The 19,849-nt window shown below is 38.8% G+C and overlaps 1 protein-coding gene across 1 annotated transcript in view; it reads right to left on the bottom strand.

Annotated features, from left to right (window-relative positions):
* The window catches only part of DKK2 (dickkopf WNT signaling pathway inhibitor 2), a 97,715-nt gene extending 78,686 nt beyond the window's left edge, over nt 1–19,029 (bottom strand). Inside the window, exon 1 of the mRNA XM_028507057.2 lies at nt 18,099–19,029. Coding sequence (XP_028362858.1) covers nt 18,099–18,320 — 222 coding nt within the window. The 5' untranslated portion in view covers nt 18,321–19,029. The remainder of the gene's footprint in view (nt 1–18,098) is intronic.
* Nucleotides 19,030–19,849: the final 820 nt, after the last annotated feature.

Here is a 19,849-nt window from a genome sequence, read left to right as displayed (position 1 = left end):
ACCTCTGGGACAACTTTAAATGTTCCAACATCCAAATCATAGGGGTTCCAGAAGGAGAAGAAGAAGAGCGGTATATTGAAAATTTACTTAAAACATAATGAAAGAGAACTTCCCCAGTCTGGCAAAGGAAATAGAGTTCTAGGAAGTCCAGGAACCTCAGAGTCCCAAAGAAGTTGGACTCAAGGAAGCACATACCAAGGGACATTAAAATTGCATTACCCAAGATTAAAGATAAGGAGAGAATCTTAAAAGCAGCAAGAGAAAAGGAAACAGTTACTCACAAAGGAGTTCCCATAAGACTGTCAACTGATTTCTCAAAAGAGACCTTACAGGCAAGAAGGGGCTGAAAAGATGTGTTCAGAGTCATGGCAAGGCAGGAAACTACATCCAAGATCACTCTCTCCAGCAAAGCTATCATTTAGAATGGAAGGGCAGATAAAGTGCTTCCCAGGTAAGGTTAAGTTAAAGGAGTTCATCATCACCAAGTCCTTGTTATATGGAATGTTAAAGAAATTTATCTAAGAAAAAGAAGAAAATCAAAAATATGAACAGTAAAATGAAAGGAAACTCACAATTATCAACAACTGAATCTAAAAAAAACACAAACAAATTAAGCAAACAACTAGAACAGGAACAGAATCACAGAAATGGAGATCACATGGAGGTTTAGAAACAGGGGAAGGAGCACAGGGGAAAAGTACAGGGAGTAAGAACCATGAATGGTAGGTACAAAATAGACAGGGGGAGGTTAAGAATAGTGTATGAAATGGAGAAGCCAAAGAACTAATACATAAGACCCACCGACTAAGGGGGGTGGAATGCTGGCGGGAAGAGGGTGCAGGGTGGAGAAGAATAGAGGGAAGAAAAAAATCGGACAGCTGTAATAACATAATCAATAAAATATACTCTGAAAATTTTTTAAAAATAAATAAAATTTAAAGCGTCTATTTTGGGAAAATATATAACCTGAAATTTAGGCAAAATATTATGTTTTTAATTATTAAAATGAAATATCATTTTCTTTAAATGTCTATGTACCAGTGTGACAGATAAACCATATTGGTTATATGAGTAATTCTAAAGCAGAAAATTTTAATATTCATGATACAAATTGGGACTTTAATTAATGATGTGATAACAATATCATGACACCTCTTATGTGATGGTGTTTTCCCAAGCCCTACACTATAAATAAAGCTTGTCTTTTCAGAGTAAGATTAAAGCAAGGTTATTTGAAAGTCTGGGTTGGAGGAGCTGTCACATCTCAGTATAAGACTATTAGAGAATGTCATGGTCAATCAAAAAATTATTCTCCTTATCAGCTTACCATCCACCACTATCTATATGTGCACCATGACAGAGAAAAACTGAAAAAAAAATTTTGAAGGTATCAAGAAAACACAGCTAATTAGCCACTTGATGGGTTCTGATGTTGTCTAGTCACTAAAGGAAATGATTAAGGAATCCAGCTTACTAGCAAAGAGCAGGATTTACAAAGCGTCTTTGTTTTTATGGTGTTTGACACTTGTGTAATTTTTCCCGCCCTGGCAATAGCAGACTTGATGATAGAATTGGTTCCCAGAACCCTAATTTTTTTTAATGTTCTACATGTATACAGATAAACAACTCCTAGACGATGAAATAAATATGTTTCTTATATTTGTATGAAGTAATTTTCTTAGAAAGAAGAGCTGCTTTGCCCTGTCCCTATCTTGTTCAGTATTATTTAAATTCCTAAGTCATTTTTCTGTGAGGTACTATTACCTCATACCTTTGTAGAGATGCATGTTTTGGTTTATGGATATGTTTTAAAAATAGGGCTAAGGGGTTCTCCTGATGGGATGAACGTGAATGTGAGGGAAGAGAAAAGTTATAGATAAATACAAGGTTTTTGGTTGAGCAATTAGGAAAATTGATTTATTATCAAGTAAGATATAGAAATCCATGGATAAGCAGGCTTAGAAAAGGGGAAAGATCAGATTTCAATATGGTCAGCAAGAAATCTCTATCAGTGGAAATGTTAGATACGCACTTGGATATTATTTTGAAGTTCAAGGGAGAGATTTTTGCCTTGAGGTATAAATAAATAAGGAAACTATTGGCATATAATGGCATTTAAATCTGTAAGACCATTAAATCACAAAGGGAATAACTTCAAATGGTAAGGATTAAACATCATACTGATAGCAGACCAGGTTTTTTGTTCAAGAAAAAAATCATACGTCATCATTTATTCTAAGAAATAAATTATGTTATTTCTTGGGCATTTCTATTTCCCTAAGTACTTAATTTTATAATCTGTTCTGTAATGTAGTCTAGATTCAGTATCAAACTCATCATTCTAGGAAATAGATTCTTCACTTTTTTGAAAATAGGAATATCTTTTCTATATTATATTATTCCTTTCTGATCAATGGCAATGGTTGAATATGGTTAACACAGTGGGATAAAATCACTTCTGGGTAATAAAGTTTTAGTTCCCTCTGGAGCTGAGTAATTATCCATTTATCCAAAGGCAGAGCTAGTCAATTTGTAAGGAACAATTAAGTGAAAATGACTAGCTTTTAGTAAATGAGACATAATTTTCAAAGTCACGATGTGAAAGAGCAAGAAGCAGAGACAGGACAAGAACACAACCTAAAACTCTAAGTCTGATACCATCTACTTCTCTCACTATTTCCGTTAATGTTTTTCCTAGCTGGCCATACTCATTATAAGCAGTTGTTAGAAGCAGCTGTTACTAAGATAGGAAAAAATGAAAACATTTTAAATATTGTTTTTTTTAGAAAAAATAAAACTTAAAAACATCTGGACTTTGCACTGAGAAATATTTTTGGTGAGACTGAAATGATTATGTAAAATATTATGGAGAAGAAACAGCAACTAAATTTCCTCTTTGTTGCCTGCATTTGAAATCTCCTTTTACTTTCACAGTAGTTTTTGTCAAATGCTGTGAAAAGTTTAATAAATGTATCTAGTTTTCCCAGTTTTTAAATCCTTGAATGTTGCTTAACATGGGGCTGTGGCTGCCCAATATTTGCCAATGATGAGAAAAGCCACCCACTTTATGTTCATTTTTTAGCCTTGTTTATTACAGCAGCATTTTCCCCATCTGAGGGACTTTCCCACCCTTCTCAGAAATACCAAAGTTCAGAGAGGTGAAGGGAGGAGACATGGATGACAAAAGATAATATAAAAGAGGAAATCAAAACCAAAAAGTTGGCTCAGACTAGTAGGACAAACCATGTGCTCCGTGGGTCCGAGATAAATATGAGCTAGAGGGTTACATTATCGCCCTGGTCTGAGCTGTTGTTAAGCCAGTATATTTGTTGTTACTGGAAAAAATAGCATAGCCAAGTCACACTTCCCAGTGGAGGAAAGTGTGGTGTCAGAATTTCGAGAAGGTCCAAATCAGGACACCTGTGTGCCAGATAGGCCCAGCTGCACATGTGGGCTGGCCAGTACTGCAGGACACCATCTGCTCCACTCACCAAGTGCCAGTTTCTTTGCTGAAGATGGGTTTGAAGAATGGGACTCTTTAGAGAAAGTTCACAGCTCAGCTGTGACATCCTTAGCCTTTCTCATATTTTAAAATAAACAAGTTTTGGAAGAAGGGATTAAAAGCTTATGTTTGAAAGATGACAAGTAGGGTATATTGCTAGCTCCAGAAGAATTGCCTCAGAAGTTCTCCTTCAGATCGGCATTTGGCTTTTCATTCTGGTGACTGATGAAGTACGACCGTAACTCTCAGAAAATTCCAGGTGTTAAGCATGTGCACATTCCAAAAATGCTCTATGTTCCCGTCACTGGGTTTGCAATTATCAGACCAACAAGGGAATATCTCTCTTCCTTAGTCTTTCTAAAATATAATGAGACATTTGGCCCATACCTTGACTCCCTAATCATTAATGGAAATCTGGTCAGGGTAAACAGGATGAACAATCCAGAATCTATCAAACAATTATTACTAATTGCTTTTTTCTTGCTGCACTAAAACTGACATTTAGAAGATCATAAACTCTCATTTTGTTTGTGATTTGGGGGCTGAATACCCCACAACTATCTTTAAGTCCTTGTTTAGCAAGGTTTCCTTTTCTGAATGATCAGATACTTATAATGTTTATTTTTGTCCTTTAATGGATATTTACAGTTACTCTCCTTGAAAGATCATGGTAATTTTAGTTTCTTCATTGGACATGAGAAGACAGGAACTTTGATACTGTGTCTAGAGTGTGTAGGCCTGGCCCTGAAAAGTTGTTAAACTGCTGTAACAAAACACAATAAAACCCCAACATAGGGAAAATAATTTCATTCAGTTTTTTTAGATCAGTAACAAAAAACTTAGATTTTATAATATACCTATAGTTGCAATATCATCCTGAAAGTGCAGTAACTCTAACAATGATTTCACAAATCACATTCAATAGATCTCCATTGATCAAGATCAGAACATTCACCTTAATTCACTTGAACCAAGAATTCATAATCTTAATTAATTCAAGAATGTAGATGATTTGAGAAATTATTCACATTTCTTATTAAATGTCACTGATCATTTTTCTTTCTCAATGCTTGTGGGTCCTGGTCCAGTAAAACATGTTTATCCATCCCTGTATAATGGAAAATACCTTGCACAAGGAATGAAGTACATAAAAGAATACTCAGATACATTTGCTAAACTAATATCACATCACTGCATCAGTCTCAGTGATGCAGTGATGTGATGTCTTTCCCATTCTTTTTTTTACTTAAAATAATTATTTTTATTCTTCCATCCTCCACCATCTGTCTTTAGCAACCTCCCATTTGTTCTCTGTATCTATAAGCTTGTTGTCTGTTTGTATGTTGTTTTTTATAAGATTCCACATATAAGAGAGATTATATGGTCATATGGCATTTGTCTTTCTGTCTAATTCCACTTAGCGTAATGCTATTGAAGTCCTTCCATGTTGTTGTAAATGGCAAGATGTCGTTGTTGTTTATGATGAAATCATATATATGTGTATATATATATATACATACACACACATGCACACATGCATATATAGTCTTGGCTATTGTAAATAATGCTGCATTGAACATGTAGGTGCATATATCTTTCCAAATAGTGTTTTTATTTCCTTTGAATAAATACCCAGAAGTGGAATTGCTAGATCATATGGTAGTTCTGTTCTTCATTTTTTGAGTAGACTCAATACTGTTTTCTATAGTGATTGTACCAATTTACATTCCCACCAATAGTACCTAAAGGTTCCCTTTTCTCTACAGCCTCAGTAACACTTTTTATTTCTTGTCTTTTTATAATAGCTATTCTAACAGGTGTGAGGTTATATCTCTCTGTGGTTTTGATTTACATTTCCCTGATATTAATAAAGTTGAGCATATTTCATGTACCCGTTGGCTACCATTATGATGGCCTGATGACCTGATGACTATCTGAATCTCATTCACTTTCACAAATTGAAACAAAATCAAGTGGTCTCCCCATCATCTCCGAGTCTGAAGGCAAGCCATCGTGGGACCACAGGCACCAAATGCTGAGCTAGCGCATAGTGTATATGGCCATAGTGTAGCACCTTTCTTCTTGCCTGACTGCTTTCCTCAAACATTTACTGTGCTCTGCACATGATAGAAGCTCACAGCATATTGAGAAAGTTGAGAGAGATAACACGAAGTTCTCGACAGAAAGTAGGTTCTGAAAAACTGTCAGTTGCCCCATGTTTTAGAAGCAAGACACTCTGTATTGCTCAGTGTCCAACCACACTACTGCTGGCTGTAGTACTGCTTGGAGTGTGCTGAAAATGGGTGGTGATACCAGGTTCAATATCCGACTGCACAGTCCATGCTTGGACAATGACGACGATTTGGTTTTGTGTTCATTAAAGTAGCTATCAATTGTGCTCTGCCTTTCCTTTCCATACATCTTAGCTGCAGAATATCATTCCTTCACATCCTTACATTAAATCTTATTAAGATTGCTGGTGAATGAATAGAGCTTCACTGAGTTCGAAATTCTTAAATGGATTTAAATTATTGTCTGTTGCTTTGGCCACTCTGCCTTGACTCTCTAAAGTATTTTAAATTTGAGATACCCTAAGGTATCTGAAATTTGCCCTTGAAATTTCAGAACATTTTGGTCTCAACCATTAGAGCATTCTTTCCAGTTAGTCTCTCACTTCTTTAAAAAACAGAATTACTATTGAGATTGGGCTCCACTCTTCTTTATTGATGTTTGCTAAGAACCAGAATTATATTTTTGTCTTAATTTGTTAAGTGCCAGGCCATCAAATATAATTATCCTGCTGTGTTGAAAGCCTGTGTTTTCTAACAGGAAATCAGAGCACACACTGCAATCCAATTTGTACTCAGTCACTGGGACGACCATGGCACAAGACCTGAGCGTTGGTCAGCGTGCTTCAGCAGTGAGAACCGACAGAGACGAGAATTCAGATACAATGTGCTGCAGCTAGTGGGGCTGAGATCCTTTGGAAATGCTGTTTCAAGATTTTTCTTGTTAGAAAGCTATTTCCTTCTGACAAGTGTTGGGAAGATAGCAGTAGGGCAAATAGACAAACAAGGAAATTTACAAGAATTTCCAAAGAGCTTTTTGGAAGCATTGTATTAATTTGAGCAATTGCATAAACATGTTTACTGAGTTAAGCAGTTTAGCATGTTCTCTGAAATTTTAATTGGATATGTTTGCATTTAAAAAAATAAACTTTGACAGACTTCTTTTTTTTGCCTCAGTCCATGAATTTATCTAATAAGTGGCAGTTGAAACATGTGTCACTAGACTGATCTCTAAGGAATTATACTGTGTATGACTTGTTCCTGCCTCTTTCAGGAAAAGAGTGGGTTTTGGGTGGGGAACTTACTGCTGGCTTGCACTCAGCAATTGCTTCCTGAACACTATGAATCTCTGAGAAATAGTAACCATATTACACTAATTTTGACCAGGTTCCTCAATTGGAAAAGACCTCAATACAAAATAATATTACATACTTTTTTAAAACTTTATGACTATAAACCCAACTAAAGGTTTTCCACCGTAAAGTCCTCAGCACCATTGAAGGGTTTATAATCAAAACCTCAATACTGATTTAGTGACTGAGAAAATCTTTTCGAACATTTTAGAAATGTTTCCAAAACTACCCCACTTTTTTTTACATCCTCATCTTCTGTGGAATATTTGGTTTATGGAAATAACACAGCCACTCAGAGCCAAGTATTTTGAAAGTGTAATGTGAATATGTATAACATTGCTTACAGTCATAAAGTTATTGCTTAAAACAAAAAACATATAAATTATTTCTAAAATTAGTTTCAAAAAGTTCTAAATGACAGTATCAAACAAATGAGTTGTCTGTGGTGACTAATATTGAAAAATAATGTTAGTGTGTTTGTTTAAAATAATCTGTGTCATCATTTTGAGTTGCATCTTTATCAAATTTCTTTCTTGGATGTATGCCAGCACACATTCTACCCCTCTGCCCTGCCTGGAGCTCGTCCACCTCACAAGCACACCCCCTCCACCAGTCAGTCCTGAGGTCACCAGACTCCTACCCTCCTGCTAGTGCAGCTTTGTTATTTCTTACTATATTTCTAATCCCTTGCAAATCTACCTGTTCCCACTAATGTTTCTTTAGTGTGTTGTAAATGATGAAATTAGGAGTAGGTTTCCTTAGGGAAGAGTAGGGCTTTTGCAAAGGAAAATTTTTAAAAATATATTTCTTCTAAAACATTGGGAAAAGAAAAGGCAGGTGGCACCTCTTTATATCATCAGCATCATGTCCAACATGAACAGACATCCTCTTGACTATTTATGGAGATAGTCTTACTCTTCCACGTCAACTTGATTTTCCAGGAAGGGAACCAGAGTCTAATCCATGAAGTATGACAAAAATAAATAGCTTACATTTTTTGTTAAGAAGGAAGAGTTTTTATGCCAGATTGATTTCTAGCTTTGTTATATACATGTTTTGTTTACAGCAGAAAGCAGAATGTTCCCATTCTTACCATAATTAAAACTAAGATGATTTGCTAAGAGATGCAATGCAAGTGTCCATCCTTAGAAATCCTTATAAAAAGGAAACCTTATCAAATTGCTAGCTCTTATATTGTATTGGAAATGGAGGCATGAACTGGACAATTTCTAGGTGCCTCCATTAACCTTAAAATTCTAACTGGATTCCACAAGAAGAGTACATTTGTTTTTATAACCACATAAACCAAGGACCCAGCATATGTATCTATAAGTAACTGCTTTATTTTTACTATAGTCATAGAATCTAACACACCTAAGAAGTAAGTAAGCAATGAGCAAGTTCACTGACTTACCTAAAGAATTTAGTAACAGAAGAATTCGAAAACATACCAGTAACAAGTTTCTAGCTGGTTTCTCTGGCCTCTGATTTATTTGCGGTGCCACACAGCATAGTGATCAAATAGACAGCTCGGTGAGACTGCCGGGCTTTACACCCCAACTTTGCCACTTGCTGGCTATGTAGCCCCAAGAATAAAGTAGAAAGAAACAAGACAATTGATGACATTGTGTAACACATTGAGAAATTTAGATTTCGTGCTCTAGAAATGTACATGAAGTGGAGAGGAGCCTGATCAGATTTTTACTTTAGAAAGCTCATGTCTGATGTAGTGTGGAAGATGGTTTGCAAAGTACAAAACTCTTATACTAGTATAATAGTCTCTCAGGAAATGACAATGGTGTGTGTCAAAGCAATGACAACTGGGATGACAATAAAGCAGCTAAAGAGATAAAAATGAATGATGGAATCTGACAGATTAGAGAAATACTGAAGACTTGCTTATCTGATTCCTGACAATTTGAAGTTACAGATAAAAGTCTTAATTTATTATAGGAAGTTTTTTTGGATGTTTGTTTCTGGAACAAACTTCCAAAAGAATTGAGCAGGCAAAAGAGCTCAGAAACTTAATCAAGCTAAAGATAGATATCTGCATATGTGAAATGATTCCAACAAAGAAAATAATATCAGCAAAGAAAAGAAAATTGAAAAAAAGAAAAGAGGGCTAAGGAGAGAATGAGAAGTGCCCACGTTCACAGGCAAAAGGTCGTGGTGGAATCGGTGGTAAAATAAAAGAGGAATGAGCCCTAAAGGAAAAGAGAAACATATAATATTACAGAAGCAAAAATAAGGTATAAGGTATAAAGGACAGACAACAGGCTACAAAGTACAGATGGTGTTTACTGGAAAAAAAGACTTTGAATTTCAAGAGACAAGTTAGCAAAATGCCCCTTGAGCCAAATTTTAAAGGGTTAAGATGAAGTAAAGCTAGAATGAGCAAATGAAGACTATTATTTGAATGTGAACTGTCATTTCAATTGGTTTCCAAAGACAACTTTTCTCCCGCCTCCACATTTGGATGAAGTTTGTTTTAGTTCATTATTAGATTGAAACATTTATTGGTGAATAGTTTGCTTCCAACATACTAAATTTATCACACACTTTGATGAGATGACTTTCACTCTCAATGCAACACTGTTAATATATTTCCAAATTACCTGAATCATAAGAAAAAAAAAACTTCAAATAAAAAAAAAAGACAGTGAAGGCAATGAAATAAGAATAATGGTCCCGTATTTCTGAGTGCTGCAAGCAGGACAGCTGACACTCAAACAGGGGTGTAAACCTTCCAAATTCTCAGCGAGCTCTTTGGGCCCCAGGCACTGTGCAGTGTCGAGAAGCTAGCCTTCTCAGAAGCTATCTTACTTTGGAGAATATCAAATTAATGCTGTTGGCAGCAGACTCCAAATGCTCTCCCATTGTTTTTGTGCCCGTGCTTAAACAACGAGCATTGCAGTGGTTGTTAGGACCTCTGCTTACTGTGATTATATTTTTAATGTCTGGTGCGCCCTTGCTTCTGTGTAGTTTCACCAATTACTCAATGATGCACTATTTTGCTTACTTTTTACAAGACAACCGTGACTTAACATCCCTCTTATTGTTAACGTGCAAGATGAGAAATGTGACAGTATACCTGTGTGTGTGTTTTGTCTTGTTTTGTTTAGTTTTACAATTCTTGGCCTTAGTGGAGTTGAGTTCATTTGCTCCTTCATGAACATGACACACACTAGTTTAGTTGCTCCTGCCCACCTGGGTGGGGGAGAGGAAGCCACCACTTTCTACTCTGCACTCGAGCACTTGACCTTACTTATTTCTGTGATGGTAGACTGATAAAGGGATTCAGCACAATAACTACGTGCACTTTCCTCCTCCTCCCTGTCATCCCATCAGTATCATTACTATTATGGCTACTGTTGTTGTTATCCTATTTTATTGACTTAAAAATAAAAAGAACCAGAATTAACTGACTTCTATCAAAGACATTAAGCTACTGAGTGGTGAGCAGGAATGCAGAGCCTGATAGGAAAATTAGTGTCATGGGACTACTACAGACCATCTGAAAGGCAGCTAAAAGGGGGTCAAGGTAAGGAGAAAGCAATAGCAGGCTCTAAACCTAGACAACTTTCCCTTTCTAGTCAATGTGTGAGGTATGTCAGCTGAACCAACCTCAAGCCACTGTAGAGAGGCCACATAGAAGGCCCCAGCTTGCAGCTGGCAAGCACATGGTGGCACACAGATGTAGGGAGATAGGTATGAGGAGTGTGTGGTGGTTGCCATGAGAAGAAAATAGAATTTATCCAACAACATTCTCTTCTACTTGGGCAACACTGTAATTTATCAGACAGAGTAGAAGAAAGAAAGGAGGGGTGTGTGTTTGCCTTAATGACCCTGAAGAATTGTTGGCAGAGAGGTAAGGACACCAGAAATGAAAACGATGTAGTGCTCTGTTGTCTGTCTTTGTATCCACGAAGTGCTAACATACTTTGGCTGCTCAGAGTAGAAGCAGCTGGCAGCAACAGAGGGCTTGGGTTTTGCTGTGGTTTTTAATGAACCTACAGTGATAAACATCTCATTAGAAAATATAGCCCTAGCTGGTGTGGCTCAGTGGATTGAGTGCCAGCCTAACGAGCCAAAGGTTTGCAGGTTCAATTCCCAGTCAGGGCACATGCCTGGGTTGTGGGCCAGATGCTCAGTTAGGGGCACATGAGAGGCAACCACACAATGATGTTTCTCTCCCTCTCTTTCTCCCTCCCTTCCCCTCTCTCTATAAATAAATAAATAAATAAATAAATAAATAATCTTGAAAAGAAAAAAAGAAAAAATATAAGAGGGAAGAATAAAATAAAGGTCCATGTTCCTCTAAAGTCCAGAATAACTTCAGCAAATTGTAGCAGCTACCCTGGTAGTTGAGTATGTAGCCTCTGACATTATTTTGCATTGGTTTTATTTTGACTTTCTCTGCTTACTACTGTGTGATTTGCAAAAATTGCATAACCTCTCTGTGCCTCAGGAGAATTAGTGTTTTAGTATTCATATAACATTCCATTACTTATAAAACTAAGGATTATACTAGGCCTTGCTTCAGAGGTCTGCAGAGAGAATCGAGAGTTAATTTAAGTACAACATTTAGAGCAGAGGTCGGAACTGGGTAATACTCAATGGAACCTCTTACTGTAATGTAAAGTGTGCTCTCACTACTCACACGCCATTTGAAGGAAATAATATTCTGAAAATCACTCTTTTCTTCCAGTCTGCAGAAGAGAAATCATTCTCATTTCACATGATAAAGCATCATATGAAGAACTAACATCTTTTAGTAAATGTTTGGTTAAGTACACCACTTGAAGAAGTCACTCCCCTTAACTGTGATGCTTCGGTTTATTTTGGGACTTAATGTGCATATTCATTCATTGATTTTGTTTGTTTTAGACAGGTTGGGGCATTTAAAATGTTGTAGTATTATGAAATATGTAAATTTAAGATATTCTGTGTACCAAACTTTAATACATAAATAGAATCAACCAATGGAATTAGACACTATAATATATTAAAAAGGATATCGATGCACATTTGTCCTTTTGACTTGATTATGAAAGAGAGATAAATAACTTTTTTAAAAAATTTATTACTTTTGTGTTTTGCTGGTTTTATTTCTAAATTTATTATTTGGACCACATTGATAAACTGAACTAGTAGTAAGATCTCCAAAATATAATCTGTTATATAGGTTCAGTGGTTGTAGAATGTGTTAGAATAATAATTTTCTGTTTTCAGAGCTACGTAAGTGAATTACGTGAAGTCCCTCTGCCTTAATGGTTTCTCTGATTCAGTTTACCCTCACAAAGTCTGGAATTGAGGGGATGAGCTCTCCATAAGGACTTCTGATTAGATGTGATATTGTGGCCTTCATTCCTTGATTTGAACCCAAAGAAGTGGGCAGTGACCCAAAGTTGTTAGTGTGGGAGACCCACTGGGAAATCACTATCTAAAATATTTGGATGGTGACATTTCTTCCTGTGGACAGATGTTTCTATAAAAAAAAAAAGCAAACAACTAGAACAGGAACAGAACCACAGAAATGGAGATCACATGGAGTGTTATCAGTGGGGGAGTGGGAGGGGAAGAATAGGGGAAAAGGTACAGAGAATAAGTAGCATAAATGGTAGGTAGAAAATAGACAGGGGAGGGTAAGAATAGTATGGGAAATGTAGAAGCTAAAGAACTTTAATTATGACCCATGGACATGAACTAAAGGGGGGGAATGTGGGTGGGAGGGGGTGTGCAAGGTAGAGGGGAGGGAAGGGGGAAAATGGGACAACTGTAATAGCATAATCAATATAATATATTTAAAAAAACAAAACAAAATTCATATTGTACATAAGTTGACCTCTTGTTTGGGAAGCTGGTTTATATTTGCCCTAAAAAAATCCAGCAATTAGAGAGTAATATGTCACTCTTCTTTAGTTCCTAGCAAGAGTAGACGGAGGAGGAAGAGTAAATTAAGTTCTGCTTACCTTAAATAGAATACTAATTTTTTGTTTTTCACTCCATATTTAATTTTCTATGTAACCTTAAAGCAATTCTACACAATGCAAAAGCTATCTATTATTTATTATGGATTTTGTTTCCTTTAGCATTTTATTTGAGAATTTTAAAAAAATGGCCCAGTAAGAGGCACGGGCAGACACAAAGTCACCTAAATCTTTTTAATTGTTAGTTAAATAATTAAGAGCAGCTTTATCTGCTTTTTGTACATGAGGACAAGTAATAGAGGTGTAATGAAGTAAAATGGCTTTAAAGGGCCGTCAGGGAGTCACAGACAGAAAACAATTGTAATTTATTTTGATGTTACCTCAATCCCAAGAAATAAATCAGAAGAGACTTTGTCTAAAATGTTAGATATACTGAGTATTATAAAAGGCCTCTACAACGTAACAGTATTATAATGTACATTTCAAATGATTGTGCAAGAAAAAAAAAAAGAAAGTCACAATATTCTCCTAGAACAGAATACATCAGTTAGCTTTCTATCATATTCCTTTCTCAACTTTAAAAATCTATAATATTTGAAACACCCTGGGCCAGAGTTTATCTCAGAGGGGAGCACTGCAGAACACCATGGTAGGGTCGAAGTCACAGCTGCGGTGAGTTTAAGGAACTTCGTCCCTCGCTCTCTTAGACGCACAAAAATGAAATGATGGATGCTCATGCTCACATTATCGTTAAAATACTTTCCTTGCTTTTCATGAAGTAACCTTCCACTTGTATCTACTATCATCAATTCTGTATTATTTATAGCAAAAGGAAAGAAACTTTAGTGTAGATTGTTTCAAAATCTTTTTCTTTTGGAAAATTTCATTTTAAAAATTATTTACTTTTCAATTTCATTTAATGCCTGTTGAGATACTGAGGAGATGGCAGATATTTACTCTCCAGCAAGGGAAAGTTGGGCTGGGGTTAAAAAAAAATCATGGATAATTTCATAAAATGAGGAGATCACCTACAGAAAATAGAGTGTATAGTTTATTCCAGCAAGCAATTTCACGCGTGTTTGTGCATGCAAATTGATACAGTATTTCTATTGGAAAATGCAATATACAAATATTAATGCATTCTAACCAACTCCCTTAAGCTTTTGTTTCAATGTCTTTCAAGCATTCTTTTTTTACAACATAACTTCATCCAAACCACTGTCCTCCAAATGTCCAAGTTACGTTAGGAAATTATGGAAGCTGAATTTATGTTAATCCAGTTTCAGCTCCTTTTTAGAGATGCATGTCAGGAAGCTTATTCTACGTTTAAAATGTAATTATTTTCCATAACTTTTTCATAACTTTTAAAAATATTTTAAAGTTCAATAGCATTACATTCAAATTAATCTCTCTGCCTGAACAGACAAAGCAAGGAGTAAGGACTAAGAGAAGCAATTACAGACTTAAATCAAAAAAGTTTTCCATCCCCCCCAAATATCATTGTGTACCACAAAGGTAAAATGATTTTATAAGTTGAATTTTCTAAAATAAATCTTTCAGACAGCCTGTAACATTGACACCTGAAGCCCCAGAGGTGATGTCGAGCAACAGTGTACTTAATCACAATGTATTTAATTGTATGATTAGAAGATTTTGTCTAAAATTACCTTTGATTTAGAAAATTTGCCATTGTCTCTTTAGAGCTTGAAGTATACAAATATTGACACACCTATATGTTAGTAACAATCCTACAATCTAATTTATCCCGTGTATACATACATTCACTACCTCTTTAAACTCATTAGCAATAGATGCAAACAGAAAGTCAAATTAAGACATTAATGTGAATAATTTAGCAAAAACATTTTTGCTACTTCTGTACCAATCCCCAGAATATTACTATATTCAATTTTCTATGTCAGGTTCATCATAACTCATAATTATATTTTTGAAAACAAACCTAAGAAGAGCTGTAACACCTTTGGAAAACTGTGTTTTCCCTGAAAGCCCTCTAACTCATTCCTGAAATTCAAACGCACATTTTCAAGGAGTGACTTACAAATAATGCACCTTGCCTATAGCAAGTAGGATTCCTGTAAATAAGAGGAAGTGGAGGAGGATATACGGAGTGTAAATGGGGTTGGAAAGAGACTTGACTTGGGCTGGAGAACACACAATACAGTGTATAGATTATTTGTTGTAGAATTGTGCACCTGAAACCTGTACAATTTTGTTAACCAGTGTCACCCCAACAAATTAAAAAGAAAAAAGAATGTTTTCTCTGTATGAAATCAAGCTATGGTGAATCGAGAAAAACTTGGGTCCTATTTAATCTCATTTTCAGTTTTGTAGCCTAATAAATTATTACATTTTTTGATAATTTCTTCTTCGATGGAAATAAAATTTTTATTTTAATTTTCTATTCTGAAAGTAAATCAGAAAAAACTTCATAGACAATTTTCACTACAGAACGGAAAACCAAAGAGTGTCTAACGTGCCCACTTGACATTGCATCATCCTGCAGCTCCCTGTTCCTGTATCTCTGAAATTCATGTATTTCAATAGCACCAGTCCAAGACGGGGGAAAAGGAGGAAATTAAACTTTATTAGGTCTCGGGATGACACTATAAAATGTACCTAGTTTGATCGTTGGCATTTTACTTCCAGTCATCTCAATCATTCATATTTTTCTATCACGATGAACAAAAATTCAGCTTAGCTACGCTTCAATTCTAGTTTCTCTCCGTAAAAGGAAATGACATCTTCCCTTCTGAAAAGCCTTTTCTAATTTTTATTCCATTACTGAAAATAAGAGTATTAAGAATTTTGGTGACTACATAACTAGTAAAAAAAGAAGATAAAAAGACCCTTAAAAATTCAAAGAAGACAGGTTTTTCTATTTGTTTCTTCACAACAGTACACATTTGAGATCACACACCAAACAAGTGAGCAGCTAGAATATACAAAAGATACTCCTTGCACTCCCCAGCTATCATCCTGCCATTCAACTTAATGTTTTATTTTATGTTACCATTTTCTCTGATGTGCTACAATTTTCTCACAAACCCAATAACAAATTTTTAAGGATCTAATATTGCAGTTTAATAGATATAAGAAAATACATTCTGTAGAATGACTAAGTTACAGAGGGCATATGAGAAATCCAACTAAAAAAATCAACTCACTTTTTAAATAAATAAATAAAATCTTCAGTTTAATAAAAACTTTCAAATTGAGTTGCAATCTGTTTAAGGAGCAGAAGTAAGCAGAGTAATATGAGAAGACATTCAATACACATTTATATACAAACTATATTATCAAAAAAAAGGTTATGGGGTGCATCCTTCAGAATAGTCCAGGCAACCCCATAGCTAGTGACGGTGCTGAAGTAACTGACGATTTGACTGAGGAGCATCAGGTTTTGGGGCTCAGCGGTGACAGAAACAGAAAGCCCTCTACAGAAACTCACAGCCTGTGCATGGACTGGAATCAAAAGAAACCTCAAAAAAAAAAAAAACATTGGGTCCATCCCTCTGTCCTTGGCTGAACTAAGTATTAAGCTCTTTTCAACAACTGATAAGATGGAATTTGAAGTCAGCTGCATTAGAGATATGTCTGATGGACTAATTCGTATCAAGAGCATCCTTTCTTTGCAAACTATGCCCCATCCCATGACGGACTCTTAACAGAATGTTGAATTTGTTCCGGTTGAAAATGTCAGGGTGTTTCTGAAGGAAGAGAATAAGGATAGTGGTCATGTATGTGTGGAGATATGTGGCACGTGTGAGAATGTGCAAAGGGTATGTATGTGTGTGTTATGTATGCATATATGTAGTTTATTTCCCTCAAGACCTTAAAAAGAAATCCTGTGATTGCAGAGTTGTACTCCATTGAGAGGATAGCTGAAATGTTTGACATTTCAAAGCCCAGGAAGCCTTCTGGAACTGCAAAACCAGCAAAACTATCCCTTGAGAGGGCGGTAGGGGCCAAGCGCAGGCCAAGCGTTCCCTGGCTGTCCATCCAGGACTGGCCCAAGCTGTCAACCTTCACCCCGCGGCTTGCGCTGGGGTCAAGGGCGATGGAGGACACCAGGAGTGCCCAGAGCCTCTGCAGTTGGCTCTTCTGATGCAACAAGGAAACGGGGGAGCTGTGGGGGCAATGAGCTGCCCTCCTTCATGGGTTGACAGCTCTGCTGTGTGAAGTGCGTTTGCTGTTTGGCAAACTGGCTTTTGGTTTTGGCTTCCTACAAAAGGAGCGGAAGGAGGAGCTGTGGTGGTTGCCAGTGCCCACACGGCCCCCTCTCCTGGCCACTGTGCGCCAACCACCGCTGGTGCAGTGTGTGCACGCTCCTGTCTTTGTGCATGTCTGTTTGTCTAACTGTTTACATGTGACTGTCAATCCATCTGTCAGACAGAGACACAGAGACTCCCGCGGAAAGTTCCCTCTAGCAAAAATGTCTCCGGGGTTTTCCTTGCTACATCGCTGGTCAACCGCGTCTGTGATGCTGTCATTGTCACTTCGTTATTTTGCTTCCTCCCGGGTGATTTATTTACAGTTCTACAGCAGTGAGAAATGCGTGCTTATTGAAGCTTTCTGTCTGTGACCTTACTTCTTTGAAAAGAAAATGTGGTTGGGAGGAAAGGAGAACCTGAAAAGGGGTAAAGCGCCCGTGCCCTTTAAAATGTAAAATGTAATGATTAAGAGCCCACAGCTCCGACTTAGCTGGGATTGCAATCCCGCTCTGACATTTAAACTAGCTGTACGCCTTTGGCAAAAAGCTGCTACTCCGAGCCTCAATTTCTTCATTTGCTGAACAGAGATAGTACCAGCGCCTAGCTCATAGAGTTGTGAAGATTAAATATATGTAAAACTCTTAGAACACTGCCAATTGTTATGTGTTAAATATTAACAACATCCTCAGCATTGCCGTGTTAAATTTAGAGGAGGGCCATTCTGGCCAATTTCCCCCACCCGCACGCACTAGATCTCGGCACATGCCCATACCCCAAAACAAAGGTGAGACAAAACCCTAACCCATCCGCCCCACGCCCCACGTCCTCCAGCGCCAGCAGCCACCCAGCCACCTCCTCCCTCGCAGACCTGCTCTGGGATCCCCTCTGCAGTTGTGCGCACCGCACCTGCGGGCGCATTTGGAAGGTTAAGGGGCGCAAAGGGAAAAGGAGCTCTCCAGAGCGCTCGTTACCCATTCTCCTGCCAGAAAAGTGTATTGGGGGTGTTTTCCTACCTGCCCCAGGTTTTTGCCCTTCTTACTGCCGCCGAAAGCCAGTCCTTGGTATGTGCCCGCAGATCGATTGGCGGCCTGTAAAGGCGTCTCCCCGCCCAGAGAGGACTTGATGGAGTTGAGTTTGGCCCGCGAACTGCTGAGCTGTGAGCTCTCCACCATCAGCACCGCGGCCAGTAGGAGCAGGCAACGGGACGAGTCCTTGCCCCGCATCGATGCGGCCATCTCCCAGCGAGGGGTCCCTGGGGAGGTGCAGAGCCCGAGGGATGCTAATGCAAAGGGAGGAAGGACCCCAACACGGGCCACTCACTCGGGCCGCGGAAGCTCGCAGGCAGTTCCCCCAACCCCACTTGGCTGTGGGGCCCAGCACTGTGTGAACTCAGTCTCACGCCTCGAACCAGGAGCAAGCGCGACCCAAGCAAGACCCACTTTCTCCACCAGGGAAGGAAGTTCTGTAGTAACTGGAAGCAATCAAAGGCGAGAGGTCTTCTCGCCAAGGAGGCGTGACCCGAGGTGCAAGAAGACTCAGCTCCACGGACAGAACCGCTTCTGCTGTTCCTTGCTCCGCACCTCCGTGGGCAGTCCAGCCCTCCTCTTAATTGCTCGGGAGGTCTACACTAGTTCCTTCGCTTTCGGCCTCCGCTGCTTTTCTTTCCTCTTTCCTTCCCTACCCTTTCTGTCTCGACCTTTGCCAGACTCAAGTCCTCCTTTTCAGTGTCAGCAGGCGCTATAATGAGAGATCAGGAACCACCCCCAGACACGACCCTGCAGGTCTGAGACAAGCACAGGTCCCCCCACGCGAAGGTGTACAGTCGTCCGAAGCGTGGTTCCCTGGTTCACACCCGGCAGCCAAATGCTGCCAGGGACGCTGCCAGGGACGCCGCGATGCTCCGGAGCTGCCCTGAGCTCCGCGCGGTCTCCCGCTCTGTGTCTGCTCTCTCACCGCTACCCCCTTTGCTTTTTATAGCTTCCATAGTGTTTTTTTTTTCCTCCGCCCCCAATTCAAGAGTGACAAAGAGTGGAAACGCTTCTCTCACCCCGCAAGTTCCCGCCCTCGTCTTCTCCTTCCCCCTGCGACTTCCCCTCCAGGTTCTCCCTCTCTCCCCCTCCCATCCTCCTTCACCCCGCAATTGAGAAAATGGGATTCACCCCCAGAGGAACATGAGGACTCCTAATTCCTAACAGCAGCTCCAGAGGGTGGAAGAGCCTGTGGAAACAGGAGTGAAATGTGTAAGTGGAGAAGGGCTAACTACCACCGCGCTTGGGGACCGCCAGCACCCTTCCTTAGGTTCCCAGCGCGTCTTCACTCCCAGACTCCGAGCAGGGAGCACTGGAAAAAACCTGCAGAAGATAGAGGGGAGTGAGCATGTGGGCGTTAATACTGTGGTCTGTATACGCTCAAGATGGGTTTCAGTCTGTCTGTGCCTGGGACAAAGGAGGCTGGCGCTGTGTTGGCATGCCTGCAGGGTGCCCAGCTGACCCGGAGGGGGCTTTGTAATCCGGGAGAAGAAAACCAGAGAAGGGTTGCAAAAATGGTCCTAATTCTCTCTCCTGGAAGCGTTTAGGACTTTCTAGTCAAGATATTCTCCACCCTTCAGCCCTCCACCCTACCATACGTGCAACCTATGTCGATGTCTCTGAGGCGCTGGGAGGAGTGGGGGCACCCCTGAGTGTGCTCCCAAGGAGCACAGCTCCACCGGGCATCTTAGCCTGCCAGAGGGGAATGAACGGGGACGGGGTGGGGGGCATTCGGT

The sequence above is a fragment of the Phyllostomus discolor genome, chromosome 1, assembly GCF_004126475.2.
Source record: "Phyllostomus discolor isolate MPI-MPIP mPhyDis1 chromosome 1, mPhyDis1.pri.v3, whole genome shotgun sequence".
Taxonomy (NCBI): Eukaryota; Metazoa; Chordata; class Mammalia; order Chiroptera; family Phyllostomidae; genus Phyllostomus; species Phyllostomus discolor.
This window is presented reverse-complemented; position numbering and strand designations above follow the sequence as displayed.